This window comes from Myotis yumanensis, unplaced genomic scaffold (genome assembly GCF_028538775.1).
Source record: "Myotis yumanensis isolate MYYU_CA2020_CCGP unplaced genomic scaffold, mMyoYum1.0.hap1 SCAF_17, whole genome shotgun sequence".
NCBI classification, from domain to species: domain Eukaryota; kingdom Metazoa; phylum Chordata; class Mammalia; order Chiroptera; family Vespertilionidae; genus Myotis; species Myotis yumanensis.
The window spans coordinates 22,684,541-22,704,044 of NW_027223768.1; the positions used below are offsets into that span (position 1 = coordinate 22,684,541).

General features: G+C 41.7%; 1 protein-coding gene across 1 annotated transcript in view; it reads right to left on the reverse strand.

Moving 5' to 3' along the window:
* Positions 1 to 8,657: 8,657 nt before the first annotated feature.
* The window catches only part of ACBD6 (acyl-CoA binding domain containing 6), a 132,760-nt gene continuing 121,913 nt past the window's right edge, over positions 8,658 to 19,504 (reverse strand). The window contains exon 8 of the mRNA XM_070396639.1: positions 8,658 to 8,934. Within this exon, the coding sequence (XP_070252740.1) occupies positions 8,780 to 8,934 (155 nt within the window). The 3' untranslated portion in view covers positions 8,658 to 8,779. The remainder of the gene's footprint in view (positions 8,935 to 19,504) is intronic.

Here is a 19,504-nt window from a genome sequence, read left to right on the forward strand (position 1 = left end):
GCTTGCCCTACCTTCTTTCTCCTTGGGGCCAGGATTCCACTCAGCCAAAGTCAGAAAAGGAGGAAAAGAAGATCAAAGGGAAGTCAGTATGTTGTAAATTTTAACCAATTGTCAAACTAGAAGTAAAAATCCTAAAAGGTGATCCTCAACGTTTCTGAATGTATTTCCTTAGATGTGCTATTTGAGACATAGTTTAAAAATTGTCCTTTACAGTCTAAACAGAAAATGGTTGCATCCCTTTGCCATACCTCTTTAGACGATGCTATTTCAGTTTGGTCATTTGGAAATAAATCCTCGCCTTCCCTCTGGTCCTCTGCTGGATGTGCAGCGAGCAGCGAGCAGTGGCGCTCGGTTGGGTGCTGGTGTGGGTCACGGCTGCCCCAGAGAAGCAAGCAATGGTTACCACTGCTGCTGAGGAAATACTGTGTTAGGAGGGAGAAAAAACCCAATGTTTATAAAATGGGGCCAAATCACTAGAAAGAGGAAACTTATTACCATCTTTCTAAAAGGAGTAATAAAAAGAATCCATCCAAACTATTAAACAGAGGTCTTCAAATCATCTGCACCTGCCCTGGGAGAGTACATCACCCCCTTTCGGAGGGAGTGGGCTAATGACTGTAACACTTCTTTATAAATTTTTCTTTCCTTTTCTTCTCTCCTTTTTGTCCAATGTGATTTCAGGATTTTCCTTTAGAACCCTTTCCTTTGGCCTCTCCCCCATTAAACACAGACATTGAATGTAGGCATGTTATTAACTGGGATGTTATTCTGTAATTAAATGGACCAGTCACAGGCTGTCCCCGACAGTGCACTTGCTCCCACAGAAGGGGCTCCCAGGGCAGAAACGTTGCCACGTGACTGACGCACACCTTGGGTTATTAGTAACCACCGCATCGGCCAGAACTTCCAGGAACTGCTATTGCTGAAGCTGGGGGAGAGGTTTTGTTCTCTGTTTTTAAAAGATTTATCTTTCTCTCACTTGCTTGCCAACCCTGGACCAGGATCTCCTGTTGCCTGGGAGGGGTTTGGGGATTTTGGAAAGGCTGGGAATTGCTTCCTGAAAGATAAAATACAGACCCCAAAGAGTAGTCTTGGCACACACACTTGGAGTTGGAAATAAAGCAGTTAAAAAAGGGGGGAAAAAAAGGCCATTAAAATGGTAAATAGGTTTCAACAGATGGCTCCAGCACAGCAATGGAAAGTCCAGGCAAGGACTCTGAGGTTAAATCTCATATTTTAGTCACCTGGGACTAGCTTATTATTCCAGAAAAACAAACATCTGTCAAGTTGCCAGCTCCCCTCCTCTAACGTGGAGCCCTTGACCACTGTCCGCTCACTGCCAGCGGATGGGTAGCCGCCCGCAGACAGCCACCTCGGGAATCGAGAGTTGCTTTTTCGACACCTGTCAACTGCAGGGCTTAAGCTCACTCAGGCTAGAGGAATATGAGAACCAAGAGCTATATTACTGATGGGCCTGGACTTTTATACTCAATATGTGTGCTGTCTCTATTATTTTTTTTAGAATCATTTTAACATTTAATGCTTCTCAATTAAAGTGGTTTCCCTGAGTGGATGCCAAGCTTCGTTTAGAATGCGCATTAACCACTTTCCCCATCGGTAGTTAAAGGCACTGAGGGATTTAAACAGCAATCCACAGGTCTGTTCAGTCAAGGTTTGGCGGAATAAAGCAGATTATAAACAATAATATATGTCTTTCTCTTCTTTTTTTGGAAGGGTTCCAAACTCACAAACGGAGCTAAAGTGCTATAAACATATCCAGGTCTAAGCTTTGGGCTCTACAAATGTACTCCGTGAAAGCCACCGGCCCTGGTGGTGCCACTTTTTATCCCGTGTGTGTATGTGGGCACGTACTTTAAAAGAGTATTTTATTACACAAAGTGTCCATCAACTGAACTTACCTTCTAAGTATTAAAATGGAAACCGGCACTGCTACACAAACGAGAGGAAAAATAAATCCTGACTGCAGTGTGGGTGATGAATTGGCTGTTGCAGCCCAGGGCAGCCCACTGAAAGTCACCCCTCTGTTCCTTCAGGCCTCACTGCCCCTATGTTCAGCCTCGGCCTTCATAGTGTCAGGTTCAAATGGTCCTTTTCCCACATGTGAGAGAAACCCACCCTTAGTGCCCGGAGTTCCACCATGAGGCAAACGAGTTAATGGGGCCATCACTGAATAGTTCCACTGGGTTTTTAACCTCAGTGTTCTACTGCAAACTCATGTTCATTCCTTCTAAATGTGTCGGAAGAATATCAGCAAGGAAGCGTCTGTGCTGGGTATACACTGGCACGTACCTTGTGAACGCCCTGCTCTGGCTCCCAGGGCTGGAAGCTTCCTATTGCCACAGGAAGGAATAGCACCCTCGGAAATGACTCCAGTCCACAGGTCCCAAAAGGAGAGTAAAAGATGTAAAATAATGACATTCATTTTATAACTGTGCCAAGGGAAAAAACGATATAATAAAACACAGGAAAGAAAGTTTTGAAGAATTTATATGTAAAAGTAAAAATAGTAAGGAATAAAATGTCACGAATGCCCAGTAACTATGGTGATCCATACAAGGTTCAAGCCACTACGTCCTGCTTTTCGAGGAGGAGCATGACAGGACTACCTCAAGGATAAGTGAATAAAGATGAGGTTAAATAGCTTTTCCTGTTCAGTGCTTTAATGCAATTAACGCATATGTAAAAAATTGATCACACTCGGCACATACTAAACGTTAGGTGATAAGTATAACAAGGGAGCTTTTCCCCATCAGTCTGATAATCACTATACTGTGGTCCAAAATCTCTCTGATGAAGGAACTGTGAATGGTTATTAAAATAATTAAAGCTGCTCAAGGTAAAGCCCCAGTAACGACTGTCATAATTTTTCAAATCACATGATTACAGAAGACTGCATTGAAGGCTTTTTATGTTTTAAGGAGAAAATCCAATGTGCATACATAAAATCCATTAAGAGGCTTAACAATGCACCTTTGAGTGTGGTTGCTTTTGTTTGCACTTTAGCTTATCCTGAAACATGGTGTAAAACTTTTGAACTTGGTATCACTAGGCTTGGGAGATCATTTCAATTCTGTGTAAAAGTCTATATAAAGATGGGCATTTTCCTATCAGTTCTGAGTTTTTCTTTGCCATTGTAAAATAGAGAAAATACCAATTATTTCTGCTTTTATAATTATTGTGAGGTTCAATTAACATGCTTGCCTATAAAGTCCAGTATAAAAGTAAGGTGTAGTTAAAAATGGAACTCCCATTTGACCCAGTAATCCCACTTCTAGGACTATATCCCAAGAAACCAGAAACACCAATCAGAAAGGATATATGCACCCCTATGTTCATAGCGGCACAATTTACAATAGCTAAGATTTGGAAACAGCCTAAGTGCCCATCAGCAGATGAGTGGATTAAAAAACTGTGGTACATCTACACAATGGAATACTATGCCACTATAAAAAAGAAGGAACTTTTACCATTTGCAACAGCATGGATGGAACTGGAGAGCATTATGCTAAGCAAAATAAGCCAATCGGCGAAAGATAAATATCACATGATCTCACTCATATGTGGGATATACTGATCAACATTATTTGATGAACAAGAATAGATCCAGAGACAAATGATGGGGGGGTTGGGGGGAGGAGGGTTAGAGAGCAACCAAAGGACTTGTATGCATGCATATTAGCATAACCAATGGACACGAACACAGGGGTGGTGGGGGTCAATTGGAAAAAAAAGAGACATAAGTAAAACTTTAGACAAAAAACAATTAAGGTGTAATTACTGTCATGTCATTGAAGTTCAGATGTATTGATTGTAAGGTCCGTTAGCTTATGTATGAATCACTAGGAAAAAATGCTGCCAATTCAACTTTGACATGCCATTGTTTGTAAAAGAACCAATTTTGGATACGTTAAAATACAAAAAAAAAGAGAAAGAATTGATCAGATATAGTATTATAAATTCTATTAAAGCATTTGACCCAAAACACCATAGGAATTGGAATTTGAAATTCACTTATAAATATTTAAATGCAATATTTTCATTACTAAATTGTGGCTGGTGGGTTACACGTTTATTCTGTGATAAACATTTATTTATAAAGGGATCTGTTAGGGACTTGAAGTTTGATAAAAAGCCTTCATGTTTCAACTGATAAACATTAAATAAACATTTAAAAGTCTTCATGTTCAACTGAAGCATATATTAGCCTGGGCACTAATCCCTCCTGCAATCCAAACTCAGCTTTGCTATAGTCACACGCCTTGTTCATTAATCCTCAGAGATGCCATGTACACGGAATAATAACCCATAGCCAAGTAGTTAAACCTGGCAGGAAGCTAAGAAATACCTATTTAATAGAAAGGTTCACTGGATTATAGCAACCTTTTAGCTGGAAAATGCTGAAACATTAAAAAAAGATATAATAGATATGCTTCCAGATATTATACTTTGGTTGTTACCCTTCTACCTGACAAGCATAAGAGATAACAATACGTGGCCAGCTGGCTGACTTCTTACATCTTTATTAGAGACACAGTTAAAGTAGGTTTAAAAGATTTAGTGAGTTTTTGATTAGCAATTTATGAAATTCTATGAGGCTTTTCAAGATATCTCATGCAATACCTTGAAATAACATGAGTAATTGTAAATGTACACGATAATGAGAGGAGGGAATGACAGTACCTGCCGTTTAGTAAACTCTCAAGACGTATTGGTGGCAGAGCTTGAACACTTCACAGGAGTTTTGTGCTCTAATAGAAAGGACTGCAATTCAGCAGACTTGGTTCTAATTGTGGCTCTACTGCTATTCTCTAACCCTGGGCAACTGAAGTAATCTGTTTATGTCCCAGATTCATCCTTGTTTAAGTGGCCTTAATAGCAGCTGCACTACCTAATTTATAGGGCTACTGTGGAGGGGCGGTTTAAGCATGTTGAAAAGTCGCAAAAGCTAAACATATAAACAGGCATCATTAGTGAGTGACACAGAATTAACAGGTGGGCTCATTTCTGCGCTGTAGCAGAATGAAGTCAAGGGCCAACTTTTTGGCCAGTTCTCTTTAAAAATTTCCCAGTGTGGTAGTCAGTGATAAAACTATAGTCTATATTGTTAAAAATCTTGATCAATTGTTTTAAAAAAGCACGTCTCCTATTCTTTCAAATAGGCATGACAACACCTCAGATATTATCTAGTAAGAGCACTTAAAACCATGGAAATTGGGCCAGTCAACACAAGAATTCTCATTTTTTAAATACTCTAACAAGGAGCCAGGAAAAAGGACTCTAGATGGGACCCACAGACCCCTGTGAACTATACTTCAAGGCCATTGTAATCAAAACAGCCTGCTATGGGCATAAGAACAGGCATATATCAATGGGACACAACAGAGAGCTCAGAAATCAACCCATGCTTCTATGGTCAATTAATATCTAACAAAGGAGGCAAGAGACTACAATGGAGTAAAGATAGTCTCTTCAATAAATGGTGCTGGGAAAACTAGACAGGCACATGCAAAAAAAATGAAACCAGACCACCAACTTACACTACACAAGACTGAATTCAAAATGGACAAAAGACTTAAATATATGTTGCAAAAACATAAAAATTCTAGAAGAAAACATAGGCAGTAAAACAGACATCTCTTGTAGCAACATTTTTACTGATATGTCTCTGAGGGCAAGAGAAACTCTGAAACATACACAAATGCAACGACATCAAGTTAAAAAGCTTCTGCACAGCAAAAATAAAATCAACAAAATGAAAAGAGAACTCACTGAATGGGAGAACATATTCGCCAATGATATATACGATAAGGGGTTAATTTCCAAAATATATAAATATACAATTCAACACCAGGAATACAAACAATCCCATTAAAAAAAACGGGCGAAGGACCTGAATAGATGCTTCTCCATACAGGACATACAAATGGTCAACAGACATGCAAAAATGCTCAAGGTCACTAATTATCAGAGAGATGCAAATAAAAACTAGACCTAACATCTGCCAGAATGACTACTATCAATAAATCAATAAACAACAAATGCTGGTGAGGATGTGGAGAAAGAGAACCCTCGTGCACTGCTGGTGGGAATGCAGTCTGGTGCAGCCACTGGGGAAAACAGTATGAAGTTTCCTCAAAAAATTAAAAGTGGAACTGCCTTTGACCCAGTGACCCCATTTCTGAGAATACACCCTAAGAATTCTGAAATACCAATCAGAATATATGTAACCCTATGTTTACAGCAGCATTTTTTATAATAGCTAAGACCTGGAAATAGCCCAAGTGCCCATCAGCAGATGAGTGAATAAAAAAGCTGTGGTACATTTACACAATGGGATACTATAGGGCTGTAAAAAATAAGGAAGTCTTACCGTTTTTGACAGCATGGATGAACTTGGAAAGTATTATGCTAAGTGAAATAAGCCAGTTAGAAAAAGACAGATACCATATAATCTCACTAATACGTGGAATATAATGAACAAAATAAAATGAACAAAATGGAACCAGACGCATGAATACATGGAACAGACTGGCCAGTGCCCAAGGGGAGGGGAGTGGGTATGACTGGATAAAGAAGGTGAAAGAAATAGTTAAACAACATATATGCATACTCCATGGATACAAACAGTAATTTGGTAAAGGCCAAGAAAGGGGTAGGTGGGGAAGGGAGGAGGTGGACAAAAGTGAGGGGGAATGGGGACTCCTGAAATTATGTCAACACTAAAATTTGTTTTAATAAAAAAACACTAAAATAAAAGCTGCATACATCTTGGTTGCGTTTGCTCTAACTAATGCATAATGTCTCTTAAAACACATTCAATTAATATGGAACATGAGAGTATTTAGATAAACAGTAGGTTGCAATGTAGTTGGATTGTGGGAAAAGCGCAGAGAATGAAGAGAAAGCTTTACTAGAATGATAGTACCATTTCAGCACGTACTAACATGCATATTTCTTCCACAGATAATTGAAAACTGAATAGCCTTGGGAATGGCTTGGCTTACATCTCAGAAAATAAGTTAGCTTAGAAAAAAGTGAACAGCATTAATAACGTCCCATTTCCGAAGGGGCTTGTTTCAGGACAGGTTAGCCTAAGCTACTGTGCTGGGGTCCAATCCCAGCGGGTCCAGGGGTCCCCAAAGGTGTGGACAGAGTCGGCGAAGAAGGAATGACACGAAGACAGCCTTCAGTTGATCAGCAGCCTAGTCAGGACCTATAGCCAGGATTTCCAGCCAAAGTTCTGGTCGGAGCTCTGGTTAGGAACTGATGAGGTTCTGATGTTTATTGTCTTGTTACATCCGTATTTATACCAGCCGATTTTAATCCTGTCAATTTCTATTACAAAGGTTAGGGCGTTTCTTATCTCCATTCCAGGGAGTAAAGATTATGTAGCTTAACTACCTGCCTGGCACTTAATTAAGGGGTTGTATCCCCTCCCTAACCTCAGGGAAAGATCCCCACCTGGGGAAACAACCTTTCTCGGAGAGGTGACCTTGGTTAAAACACATGGCGCTAAAGGGAGCAAACATATTAAGAACAGTATGCTATATATGCCAGGTCCATTGAAACATATGCTGTGCAGATGTTTCTTTCCTGCAGCGACTGTGTCAAGCAGCAAGGATGGACTGGCTTCCGGCACTACTGGAAATCCTGTCCATTGTCGAGGGCTCCACAAAGCACGTTTATTGCTTGTTATCTAAATAATAACACATTAGAAACATTATTTTTAAATGGTCACCTTTGCACCTCAACCTGTTTCTTACTTCATTTCTCTTCATATTACAACTGTCTACTTTCCTTACATAATAAGAAATGTCAAGGAATTCCCCAGATGGAGTTCTTTAGGCTTAAAGGGGAAAATGTAGGAAGCCAGTTTCAGCAGTGTCATACTTATCTATCCTTTACATTAAAACTGTGGCATACTTGTATTTTTAACAAAAAGCAGATACTCTCCTGGTACCTTGAAATAACTTTAATCACACTAAGTACTGAGGCAGTATGGCTATTTCACATTCCCAAACAGGCCTAACAGTTCAGGCCTGAGCCCGTATGCAGACGCTGCTGCCATATGTGACAGGGACAGTATAGTCAATTAAGAGGGCCCTAGGGAATTGCTCCCTATTATGTGAAGGTGAGTTGAAGATATCCTAATCTAACCAGTGAATTCTCCAGAACCTGTCTCTCAATCTTAGAGTGAGGTCACTAAATCTTATTCTGGTACTTCCTGTGACTTCTATATCCCAGGAAATGCTGCCTTTTTGCCTTTTCTTTTTCTTAACATCCCTTTTCTTTCTTATCTTCCCAATTCAGTCTGCCAAGAGGCTAGACATTTTAGCTCCCTATTCAGACCCGCTGTACAAAATGCCACAAGGTTGTGTGATCCCCACCACACTGGGATTTCATGCAAGTTTCCCTCACTGTCAGTCACATTTTGTTTCTGTATGTTTCTTAAAAGAGCAGCCATGTTTAATATTGTGAACTATGATGTGACTCCTCTCCCCACCCTCAAGAACAGTGATAAATTTCAGAGCACGCTCAGCAGAACTGGACTGCATTATGCACAGTACACATGTTCATCGCCAAAACTATACTCGCCGGAATGTGTGCAAGCAGAATGAATTGCTGAGACTTCAAAATCCCCGTTCCTCAGAATTGATTTTATTAGCCAATGTACACCAAAGATGGGTGGTAAAAGAAGTATGGTTTTCTTGCATCACTGAAGCCCTATGCTGTTAGACTGTAGCTTTCCAGTCTCTGCTTAAGCCTTGCCAGCCATGTGCTGCTGCAACACCAGAGACACAGCTTTGCAACCTGTCACCTCTTCCGGCAGGCAGCCATCCTGGTCTCGCAGAGTGGGGTCCGCGCCAGACTGGAGCAGCAGCTCCACGATGTCCAGAAACTCACAGGCAGCAGCTGACAGGGAAAAGTGACAGACATGAAAACAAGGTTACTCAGAGCCAGATAGACGACTTCAGCAGGAGGGTCACGTGCTGGGCTGTGAGGAATCCAGAACGACGAGAACCCTTACAGTGGCTGTAGGGGGATCTGGCCTTAGAAGCAGAACTGTGCCGGTACAGTGGACTTGTGAATGTTAGGAAAATCAAATTTACTTTTTTAGTTACCCAAAAGCAAACAAAGAAATACACTTTAAATTTTATTACGATTAAAAAAAAATCTTTTGATTTTTTAAGAGAGAAGAGTAAGGGGGAAGGGAGATAGACAAAGATAGATGAGAGAGAGAAACTGATCAGCTGCCTCTTGCATGCCCCCTACTGGGGATTGAGCTCGCAAACCCAGGAACGCTGAGGAATGGCTGCTGTCTCACAGAAACAACAGAGGGTCAAACGCAGAGGCTGGGTTTCAATCGCACTGGACAGGGTGCCTGGAAAGCCACACTAAGAAGTTTGGAGTTAATAAGCTGGGGAGTGGCATAATTTGGCTTCTGCATTAGGATGATCATTCTATAAAGAGTGACCTGAAAGTCTAGAAATTTGTGGCAGCAGACCTATTAGGAGATTGTGGTAGTTCTTTTAAGGGGCTTGACATTAGCCAGTGTTAGCAGAAATATAAGAAGGGACTGAAAAAGAGAGCCAATGAAAGTCAAGGAGAAGGACATAGCAAAGTAGTTAAAAAATGTCAGTGTACACTAAATTTAATAATTAACGAAGCTGATGTTATGTTTATAGACCCTTAAACATTATTTATATTTTGTAATTTTCTTTTTTTGTGGGACAAAAAACATTTTATTTCTAATATGTTTATAGGTTTTTGAAATGCTCATAGGCTCAAGGCCTATGATTACAATGTTTACTGAATAAAATGGCCCAAGTATTTCTACATTTGATATGAAACCCAGACACAATAAAGAAAATGTTAAATCTGAACGCATGGAAACCTAAAATTGATAAATTTGAACACATAAAAATTTAAAACAGCTATACCATACACACAAAAACACTATACATATACATAAACTGGGGAGGGACTGTGGGAGACACGCTCCAGGGGGTGTCTGGCCTGTCTTGCCAGTCCCAATCCGCCGGACCCTAGCAGCAAGCTAACCTACCAGTGGGAGCATCTGCCCCCTGGTGATCAGTGCATGTCATAACGACTGGTCAAATGAACAGTCGGACATATAGTATATAAGGCTTTTATGATATAGGATCACAATCCTATCTAATAATAGAGAAACATGGTAATTAACCGTAACTTCGCTACCCTTCCCATTGGCTAATCAGCGAGATATGCAAATTAACTGCCAACCAAGATGGCGGCCTGCAGCCACGCAGCTGAAGCGAACATGAGGCTTGCTTGCTCCAGTGACGGAGGAAGCCAAGGTTCCCCGCCTGCCGCAGCCCAGCTCTGAGCTCCAGATGCAACAATGTTGCAATTATAGAAGCTAAACAAACCCAGAAACCTGCTTTCAGCCGCCAGCGGGCTCAGAGCTTAGAGCGCCAGTGATGGCAACAGAGTTTCAATTATAGAAGCTAAACAAACCCAGGTACCTGCTTTCAGCCAGCCACAGCCTCAGAGCTGGAGCCGGCTCTCAGCTCCAGTGACAGCTATAGAAGGTAAATAAATCCCAGAATAAAAAAAAAAAGAAAAAAAAAGAGGCTGGGAGCTTCAGTCGCCCGCCAGCCTAAAAACGGCCCTAAGCCCCTCACCAGGACTGGCCAGGCACCCCAGTGGGGACCCCCACCCTGAAGGGGGTGTGACCAGCTGCAAACAGCCATCAGCCCGTCATCCAGGCTGGCCAGGCACCCAAGCGGGACCCCCACCCTGATCCGGGACACCCTTCAGGGCAAACCAGCCGGCCCCCACCCGTGCACCAGGCCTCTATCCTATATAGTAAAAGGGTAATATGCAAACTGACCCTAACAGCAGAAAGACTGGGAATGACTGGTCACTATGACACACACTGACCACCAGGGGGCAGATGCTCAATGCAGGAGCTGCCCTCTGGTGGTCAGTGTGCTCTCACAGCGGGAGCTCTGCTCAGCCACAAGCCAGGCTGATGGCTGCCAGTACAGCGGTGGTGGTGGGAACCTCTCCTGCCTTCTCAGCAGCGCTAAGGATGTCCGACTGCAGCTTAGGTCCGCTCCCTGCTGGCAAGTGGGCATCCCCCGAGGGCTGCCTGGCTGCCAGAGGGATGTCTGATTGCCAGCTTAGGCCCAATCCCCCGGGGAGCAGGCCTAAGCCAGCAAGTGGTCAGCCCCGAGGGGGTCCCAGACTGTGAGAGGGCACAGGCCGGGCTGAGGGACCCCCTACACCCGAGTGCACAAATTTTTGTGTACCGGGCCTCTAGTTTATATATATAAAAGCCTAAGCGACTGTCTGACTGGTAGCGATGACGCACGATGACCATCAGGGGGCAGACGTTCTGACTGATAGCTATGATGCACACTGACCACCAGGGGGCAGACGCTCAAAGCAGGAGCTGCCAAGCTGTGGTAACTTGGCAGCTGCAGTTCTTGGGTGACGCACCTGGAGCCAGATTCCAGGGTATGTCACCTGAGAACCACCCTCTTGAAATCCGGGACCCCTCTGGAGATGTCGGAGAGCTGGTTTCAGCCCATCCCGGCAGGCCAGGCCGAGGGACCCCACCTGTGCATGAATCTGTGCACCGGGTCTCTAGTTTTATTATAATTTACTACGGGCCCAGTATACAAATTTGTGCACCTTGAAAGGAACTGTGGGCTGCGAGGCTGCGGTGGGCACAGTGGCAGGTCTTGGCTCATCCTCCATTCCTCTGCCCGGCCCCTCCTGCCACGGCCCCCAGTCCCATCTGCCCGCAGCCCCGCTCCCATCGCCACTGCTCCCACGCACTGACAGCGCTGGCCCTGCTTGAGGGGCCAGCACCAGCAGCAGATGTGAGTGGGGTTAGTGCCTTCAGCGGGTGCAAGGGGTGGCTGCTGCCCCAATTGCCCTCAGGAGCAGAGGGAGGCTGGCAGCCCCACTCGCACCCGCTGATGATGCGGAGCACTGGCAGCGGGTGTGAGTGGTGGCTCTGGCACTGGCTGCGAGTGGGGCCGGTGCTGGCAGCAGGTCTGAGCGCCGGGTGGGACCACGGCGCGTGGGAGCAAATAATTTTCAGTAACCACCAGAGGCTTGCCCCGATGACAGCGACTGGCACCCTGCCTTGGTCTGGTGATCCCGCTCACCTGCTCCACCATCCCGCCGTGGCCAATGCCCGCCATGTTCTGTACTCTGCCGCCTGCTGCTGACGCCCACCATGTTCCGTGTACGCCCCCTGGTTGTCAGTGCACGTCATAGCAACCAGTTGTTCCGCCGTTTGGACTATTTGCATATTAGGGTTTTATAGATATAGATTATTCTTTTTGTATATTGCTGGGTTTGATTTGCTAACATTTTATTAAAGATTTTTGCATCTATATTCATGAGTGATACTGGCCTATAGTCTTCTTTTCCTAGGGTCTTTTCTGGTCTTGGTATTAGGGTAGTGTCGGCCTTGTAGAATGAGCTGGGCACTGTTCCCTCACCTTTTATTTTCTGGACAGTTTGTGTGTAGAATTGGTATTATTTCTTCCGTAAACATTTAGTAGAAATTCATCAATGAAGCAATCAGGTTCTGAAGATCTTGATGTGGGAAAGTTTCTGGCTACAAACCAATCTCTTTAATAAATGTAGGGCTATCTAGGGTACCTATTTTTTTTTGAGAGAAATAGTTTATATCTTTTGGTAGTTTGGGTCTTTTCAGAAATTTGTCCATTTACGTTATCTAATTTATTGGCATAAAATTGTTCATAATGTTCCCTTATTTGCTTCATAATATCTGTAGAATCTATGTTGATATTTTCCTTTCATACCTCAAATTGGTATTTTCTTTTTAAGACCTTTCAGTTTTATTGAACTTTTTAAAGGTTTCATTGATTTTTCTCATGGATTTTTTTTGGTTTTCTATTTTAATGATTTATTCTCTGATCTTTATTATTATACTAGAGGTGTACATGGGTGGGGTCCCTGGGCCTGGCCAGTGATCAGGGCTGATTGGGGCAGTCTCACCCAGTCCCAATCAGGCCCGATGGGGGCGGCTGGCCGGGGAGGGACCGAGGGAGGTTGGCCAGCCGGGGAGGGACTGCAAGAGGGTTCCAGGTTGTGTCTGGCCCGTCTCCCCCAGTCCTGATCAGCCAGACCCCAGCAGCAAGCTAACCTACTGGTCGGAGCATCTGCCCCCTGGTGGTCAGTGTGCGTCATAGCGACTGGTCGAGAGGTCGACTGATTGGTCGGACACTTAGCATATTAGGCTTTTATATATATATAGAAGATTCCTATGCTTATCTTGGACTTAATTTGTTCTTTTTCTAATTTTTTTAAAAGGTAGAATCTTAGATCATTGCTTTGAGACCTTTATTCTTTTCAGTAAAGTATTTAATTTCCGTCTAAACCAGCCGTGGGCAAACTACGGCCCGCGGGCCGGATCCGGCCCGTTTGAAATGAATAAAACTAAAAAAAAAAAAAAAAAAAAAAAAAAAAAAAAAAAAAAAAGACCGTACCCTTTTATGGAATGATGTTTACTTTGAATTTATATTAGTTCACACAAACACTCCATCCATGCTTTTGTTCCAGCCCTCCGGTCCAGTTTAAGAACCCACTGTGGCCCTCGAGTCAAAAAGTTTGCCCACCCCTGGTCTAAACACTGCTTTTAGCTGCATTCCACACATTTTGATAGGATATTTTCATTTAGTTCAAAATATTTTCTAATTTCCCTTGATATTTCTTCTTTGACCTCTGAATTATTTAGCAGTATATTTAAATTTTTTACAATTGGGGATTTTCCAGATGTGTGTGTGTTATTAATTTCTAATTTAATTCTGAGGTGGTCATAGAGCAAACTTTGTACAATTTCTTTTACATTTGTTGAAATTTGTTATATTGCCTAGAATATGGTCGATCTTGGCAAAGTAGTCCATGTGTACTTGAAATAATGTTTATTCTATTTATTAGATGGAAAGGTCTATAGATATCAATTAAGTCAAATTGATTGACAGTACTGTTCAAATCTTTCATATCCTTGCTGAATTATTATCTACTTGCTCTATCAATTACTGATTTATTGCTTGACAAAGGGTTGTTTTTTCCCCTTGCTTTTTTGTGTCTCATAATTTTTGATTGAATGCAGAACAGTGTTTAGAAGGACAGTGGAGGCTGCAGTAAATAATACTATTTACCCCAAGAAATGATTCCTCTTCTTCTCTCATGCCATTAGTATGGGTGTTGATTAAATCTAGTCAGCAGTTGAACTGGATTTGAGGTTTGTGGGTCCAATAGATAACTTCAGTAGATCACCAATTTGAATTCCTCCAGGTGTGGGCTGCTGCTACCTTCGTGTGCAGTCCAGGGTGCCAGAGGGCTTTTTCAGTATTCTTCAGCTTTCAGTTTCAGTAGTCTCTCCATTTTAATGATTTATTCTCTGATCTTTATTATTATACTAGAGGTGTACATGGGTGGGGTCCCTGGGCCTGGCCAGTGATCAGGGCTGATTGGGGCCGTCTCACCCAGTCCCAATCAGTAGTCTCTCCACCTTCAGCTTTCAGTAGTCTCTCCATGTCTACCACAAAGAGAGTCTCTCTCTTTCTACTCCAGCTCTAAGACTGCCATTGCTTATTATTCAGGATAAAGCTCATGGTGGGAGTGGGATGGAGTTCTTTGTCCTCTTGGCCTGGTCTCCGTCTCAGGCAGACCCTCAGGGGTGGTGATTTCTTAGTGTTCTTATACCCCCTCCCAGAAATGTCAACCCAACTCTGCCTTGTATGAGGGAGAACATGTCATGAGTGGGAGAGAGTTTCCTGCCTTGCCCCAGTGGTGAGAGAGCTCTGCTTTGTGTTGGTGCAAGGTTCAGAGCCCAGGGGTTCCCTGTTCCTCCTTGGCAGCAGATTTTGCTTTTATTCCTCCTCCAAAAGCAGTGGATATCTGCCTGGGCCCAGGGACAGGAGGAGAGAAAAGTTTTCTGATTTACTGCCAGTGGTTTAAGGATTTTGCTTCATATGAAATAAGGGTCCAGGGAAATGGCAGAGTTTCACGACTGTATGCCACAGAGGACAGCTCTCTCTGTTCTCAATTTCTCTTAAGAGCATCAGTTAACGATAAAGAGCACCGGAGTGAGGACTCTTCTTGGGTCTGAATTACTCTAAAATGTCATTTTAGCTCACTTGAAGAATTTGTTAATTTTAGTGGTTTTTTTCTTATCTGTTTTATGGTGGTTGCCTCTTCCTCAGTTGCTCCATCAAAGTGAAATAGTCTGTGTGTCTTGTAGGGGCTTGTCACTCTTTGCTGGATCTTACATGGAAGCAGAACTCTCTGGGAGTTTGGTTTTAAATGACTTAGTATGACATTTCTTCTTTTGCTCTCTGTTGGTACTCAAGTAAAATAATTTCTCTGGTTCCCTTAACTGCTCACTCCGCTAGTGGAGCTCAGGGCTTCCTGGCTATACGAGGTGAAGTGGGCATAGAGTCCACAGCCCAAACCAGGTTGGGATGAGTTGTGAACTTGGGACGAACTTAGGCACCAAACTCTAATCCATAATAGCACAGGGTCAGAGATGGTTCTAAGTGAACAGAGGTAGAGGGCAGAAATTTTTCTGAACTAAAATCAGACCAATTGGGAACCCTATCTCTAGAGGCCTTCAGTGGGTTATGGTTTCTTAGACGGCCACTAAAACTATATATTTGATGACTGAATAAACAGAAGAGGAGCAAAGCAGAGAAAGGCAAGAATTGCAAATTCTATACTTGGGGCAGGTATTGGTGGGTTGAGATCATATTTTGGGATTTGGCGCAGATGGGGAAGAAGGTGAAGACTGGATATATTTACCAAGGCCCAGGATTCAACAGAAAGTGTTTAGAATTATAACATCCCATTGAGAATTTAAAATTATCTCCCAAAATAATATAATGAACATTATACCATGAATCACTGTACACCAAATTAGATTCCAATGGAAGACAGTTTCTTACAAAATATAACAAAGTTAAGGACACATTGCCTAATATTAAGTAGCTGTGAGAGGATGATATTTCTCCTGCATAGAACTAGATGCATGACATTTATATTTTGAGAAATAATCATTTAACCTTTTTGCTGTAGCTATCAGTCTCAACTTATTGTGAGAAACACTTGGTTAGGTTTTAAGACTGGAACTTTTAAAGCAGTATCAGAGTAATAAATTTCCCAGTGTATAAATCTGTAACACAGGATAATAACTAGAATGATCTGTCAGACCACTATTGGCTCAAATCTAACCCAATACTTGAGATACTAAGCATGAAGATCCAGGGTAAGTACATGTGCACTCTGGCTGAAAACACTAAGCTGGCCATCTCAGACAAAGGGGCACTGATTTCATAGATGCTGTAAGAGTAAGGGAGAGATGATATAATCTGTGAGTACTAACCCAGGAGTGGAGCTTAAAATTTTAAGTTCCACAGCTAGAGCACTAGAGCTAACCAGTTGAGAAAAGGCTAACGAGGCTGTATAACAATCCCCTTAACCTCACAAATGTGAATACAATTTTAGCTCAAGTCTAACTATAAAGTGAGATTTAAGTTTGGAATTTAAGGATTACAAAATAGTACTTGTGAGTAAGAGATATGGTATCCATAAAGAAAGGAGTTTGATTAACAAGTGCCAGGGGTTTATGCAAAGGCAGATTGACATGAGAGCATAAGGAATCAGGAAGCTGTAGTAGAGACAAAAAGGAAGTGAAGAGAAAGACTGATTTACAGGACAGGGAAACCACACAGGTGAATCATACCCAGTATAAGGTGGGCACTGCGGCACCACCTCTTGGAGATTCACTGTTGATAGGCATAAACTATGTTTATGGTTAGCAGAGTCTCCTGGCACAGATAAATGCCCAACAAATAGTTTTGCCTTTTTTTAAAAAAATAGGCATTGAACCCCCAATTAGATGGTGAGCTACTTGATTTCATGCTTTTTTATTCTCTCTCCTCCATCTAGCACTGTGCTGGGAACCTAGTGTTTGCTCAAAATTCATTAGTTAATTGATTTCTCTGCCTTTGGCATCTTCAGTGAAGCACTATTCATGAGTCAGAGTCCTCTTTTAGAGACGTGTGAGCTGCCCACCCCCTCAAAATGGACAAAGGCAAAGAAGATGAGAGAGGGGCGAGAAGGAAAGGGGGCTAACATTTTACCCAATTAATGAGGGGATATATTGGTGTCCACAATGTGCTGGGAAATACAAAAACAGTCATAAGCCCATCTCAGAAAAGCTTGAGCAGGTCCACAGGGAGAAGAACAGTTGCTGAATTTATGGTACCCTGGGAACCTCTATTTGTCAAGTGCCACAGAGGCAGCCCTGACACTGGCACAGGTGAAGATGAATTTTCATTCAGAGCAGTGAGCCTTCTGACTCCATTAATCCTCCGGGTTTTGATGATGAATTTCTTTCTTTTTTTATTTTATTTATTTTCACTCGAATGCCTCCTCCCACTGCCCTGTAACAGCGTGGAAGGAACAGAACAGATGGTGCTTTACGTGGAAGACTGAGGGCTCATGAGGATACAAAGCCTGCCCACTCTGAAATCACATGACTACACGTGCAAGGAAAAGCCTTGATTTCCCCTGGGAGACACAGATGCAATGATGTTAGTATTCCCAGTGGAGGGAGAGGAGGGGAAGGCTAACAGGCCATTTACAAGGAAGACCACACTTATACTAATATACTCTTCAGCAAGGATCATGTTTAATTACAAAATAACAGGAGGACCAATATCTGAAGATTCAAAAACACCGAAGTAAAATTGAGGCAAATAAGGATTTTAGTATGCTGCTATGCAAAGCCCATTTGAAAAGAACCAGTATGGCCGTACAGTAGAATACTGGCCTTTAGTTAACCTGCCATTGGCTCTGACCCAGTTTTAATCAGAAGAAGCCAGGATTTACAACCTGCTTAAGGATGGAGTTTGACAACTGCTATAATCAGAAGAGCTGTCAACACAAGGACAGCTGTCAAGCCAAACTGTAATTCATAAAAAATAGTAGCTAAGCCCCCAAGACATCCCCAACATAGTCTTTGCACTCCCTGGATTTAACTATATTTTTAGTTTTATGAAAGTCCCAAGAATAGGTTAAGGGTCCTAAAATAAAATAAAATCAACAAATAGCTATTGTGTACCTATTAAATAAAAAAAGGTTAAATAACATTAAGTGACTAAAAAGATAAACTATGCCCAGCAGATTCCCTGGCATTTGGTAGGTACTTAATAAATGATAATTATTATTATTATTGTATGCCAGACTTCGTTTGGATGAACTTAAAAACTGGCAAAAGTCTAGTGACCTGGTTAAAAAAGAAATCTAAATTAAAAATGAATCACTCCTATAAGTGATTATTAACTTAAAATATCAATTTCATGAAACATTCCTGGTTGTCAGAATATTTTAGTTTTATATATTTGTAATGCCAAAAACCTCTAACTAATGGTATTATTTTTATGTTTAATTATCTTGATTGTAACATATATGATATTTATTTTGTTCCTTCTATAATAAATAATGTAATGAGAGATAGAAATAGAGGTTGTTTTACAAGATCAATTATCAATTTTGGGCAGGATTCCTGAATCAGGGATAATTTTTATTAATGTTTAAACTCTCAGTGAACAGAAATAAGACTATAAAAGTGCGAAGACAGACACAGATATTGAAATATATGTTTACTCACAAATACGATTTTGAAAAATAGCCTTGATTCACTGACTGAGGTGACCAATGGTAAAGGATTTTCATTTACTTTATTTCTAGGAGAGATCATCTTCCACAAAATAATGTCTGTTTTAAAAGGATACTAGGACTGTAATTATTTATGGAATTATGAAAAGAGCACTGGAAGTTTAACCAGGAGACCTGGACAAGTGTCTGGTCTCTGCTAACTACAGCTTGTTTTACCCTGTCAAGGTCACTTCCCCTTTCTGGACTTTAGATTTTCATTTGCAAATGTAGGAAATGTGTGTATGTATATTATATATATGTAATTTTAATTAACAAATATTTTAAGTACAGTACAGAGAGGACTATAAAGGTTAATAAAAAATTTTGGTTATTATAAATAATGCTGCAAAAAATGTTCTTAATCATGTCTCCTTATATACATGTCCAGCAGTATTTCTAGGGTATATATCTAGAAGCAGACTTCCTGCTGGTTTTTGATACCCAGGTGTTACTAGCTACAGTCATAAATGAGTTGGGGCATGCATTTGGTGACATTTCAATCTTTTTTTTTTACCAGGTCAAGTTACCATAACAGCTAGCCCAATAAGTTAGACTCCTCAACAACCCAATAAGGTGCTTGACATCCAAGCAAATACTAAGCAGTGGACAAAAGTGCCCAGGGGCACCCAGGCTACTTACCACTGAAGGGTGATCTGGGATTGCCAAAATTAGTAAAATAGCCTAATATATTCCCTCCCAAAAGGTCTGAAGGTGGTTGATCCTTTATCTGATT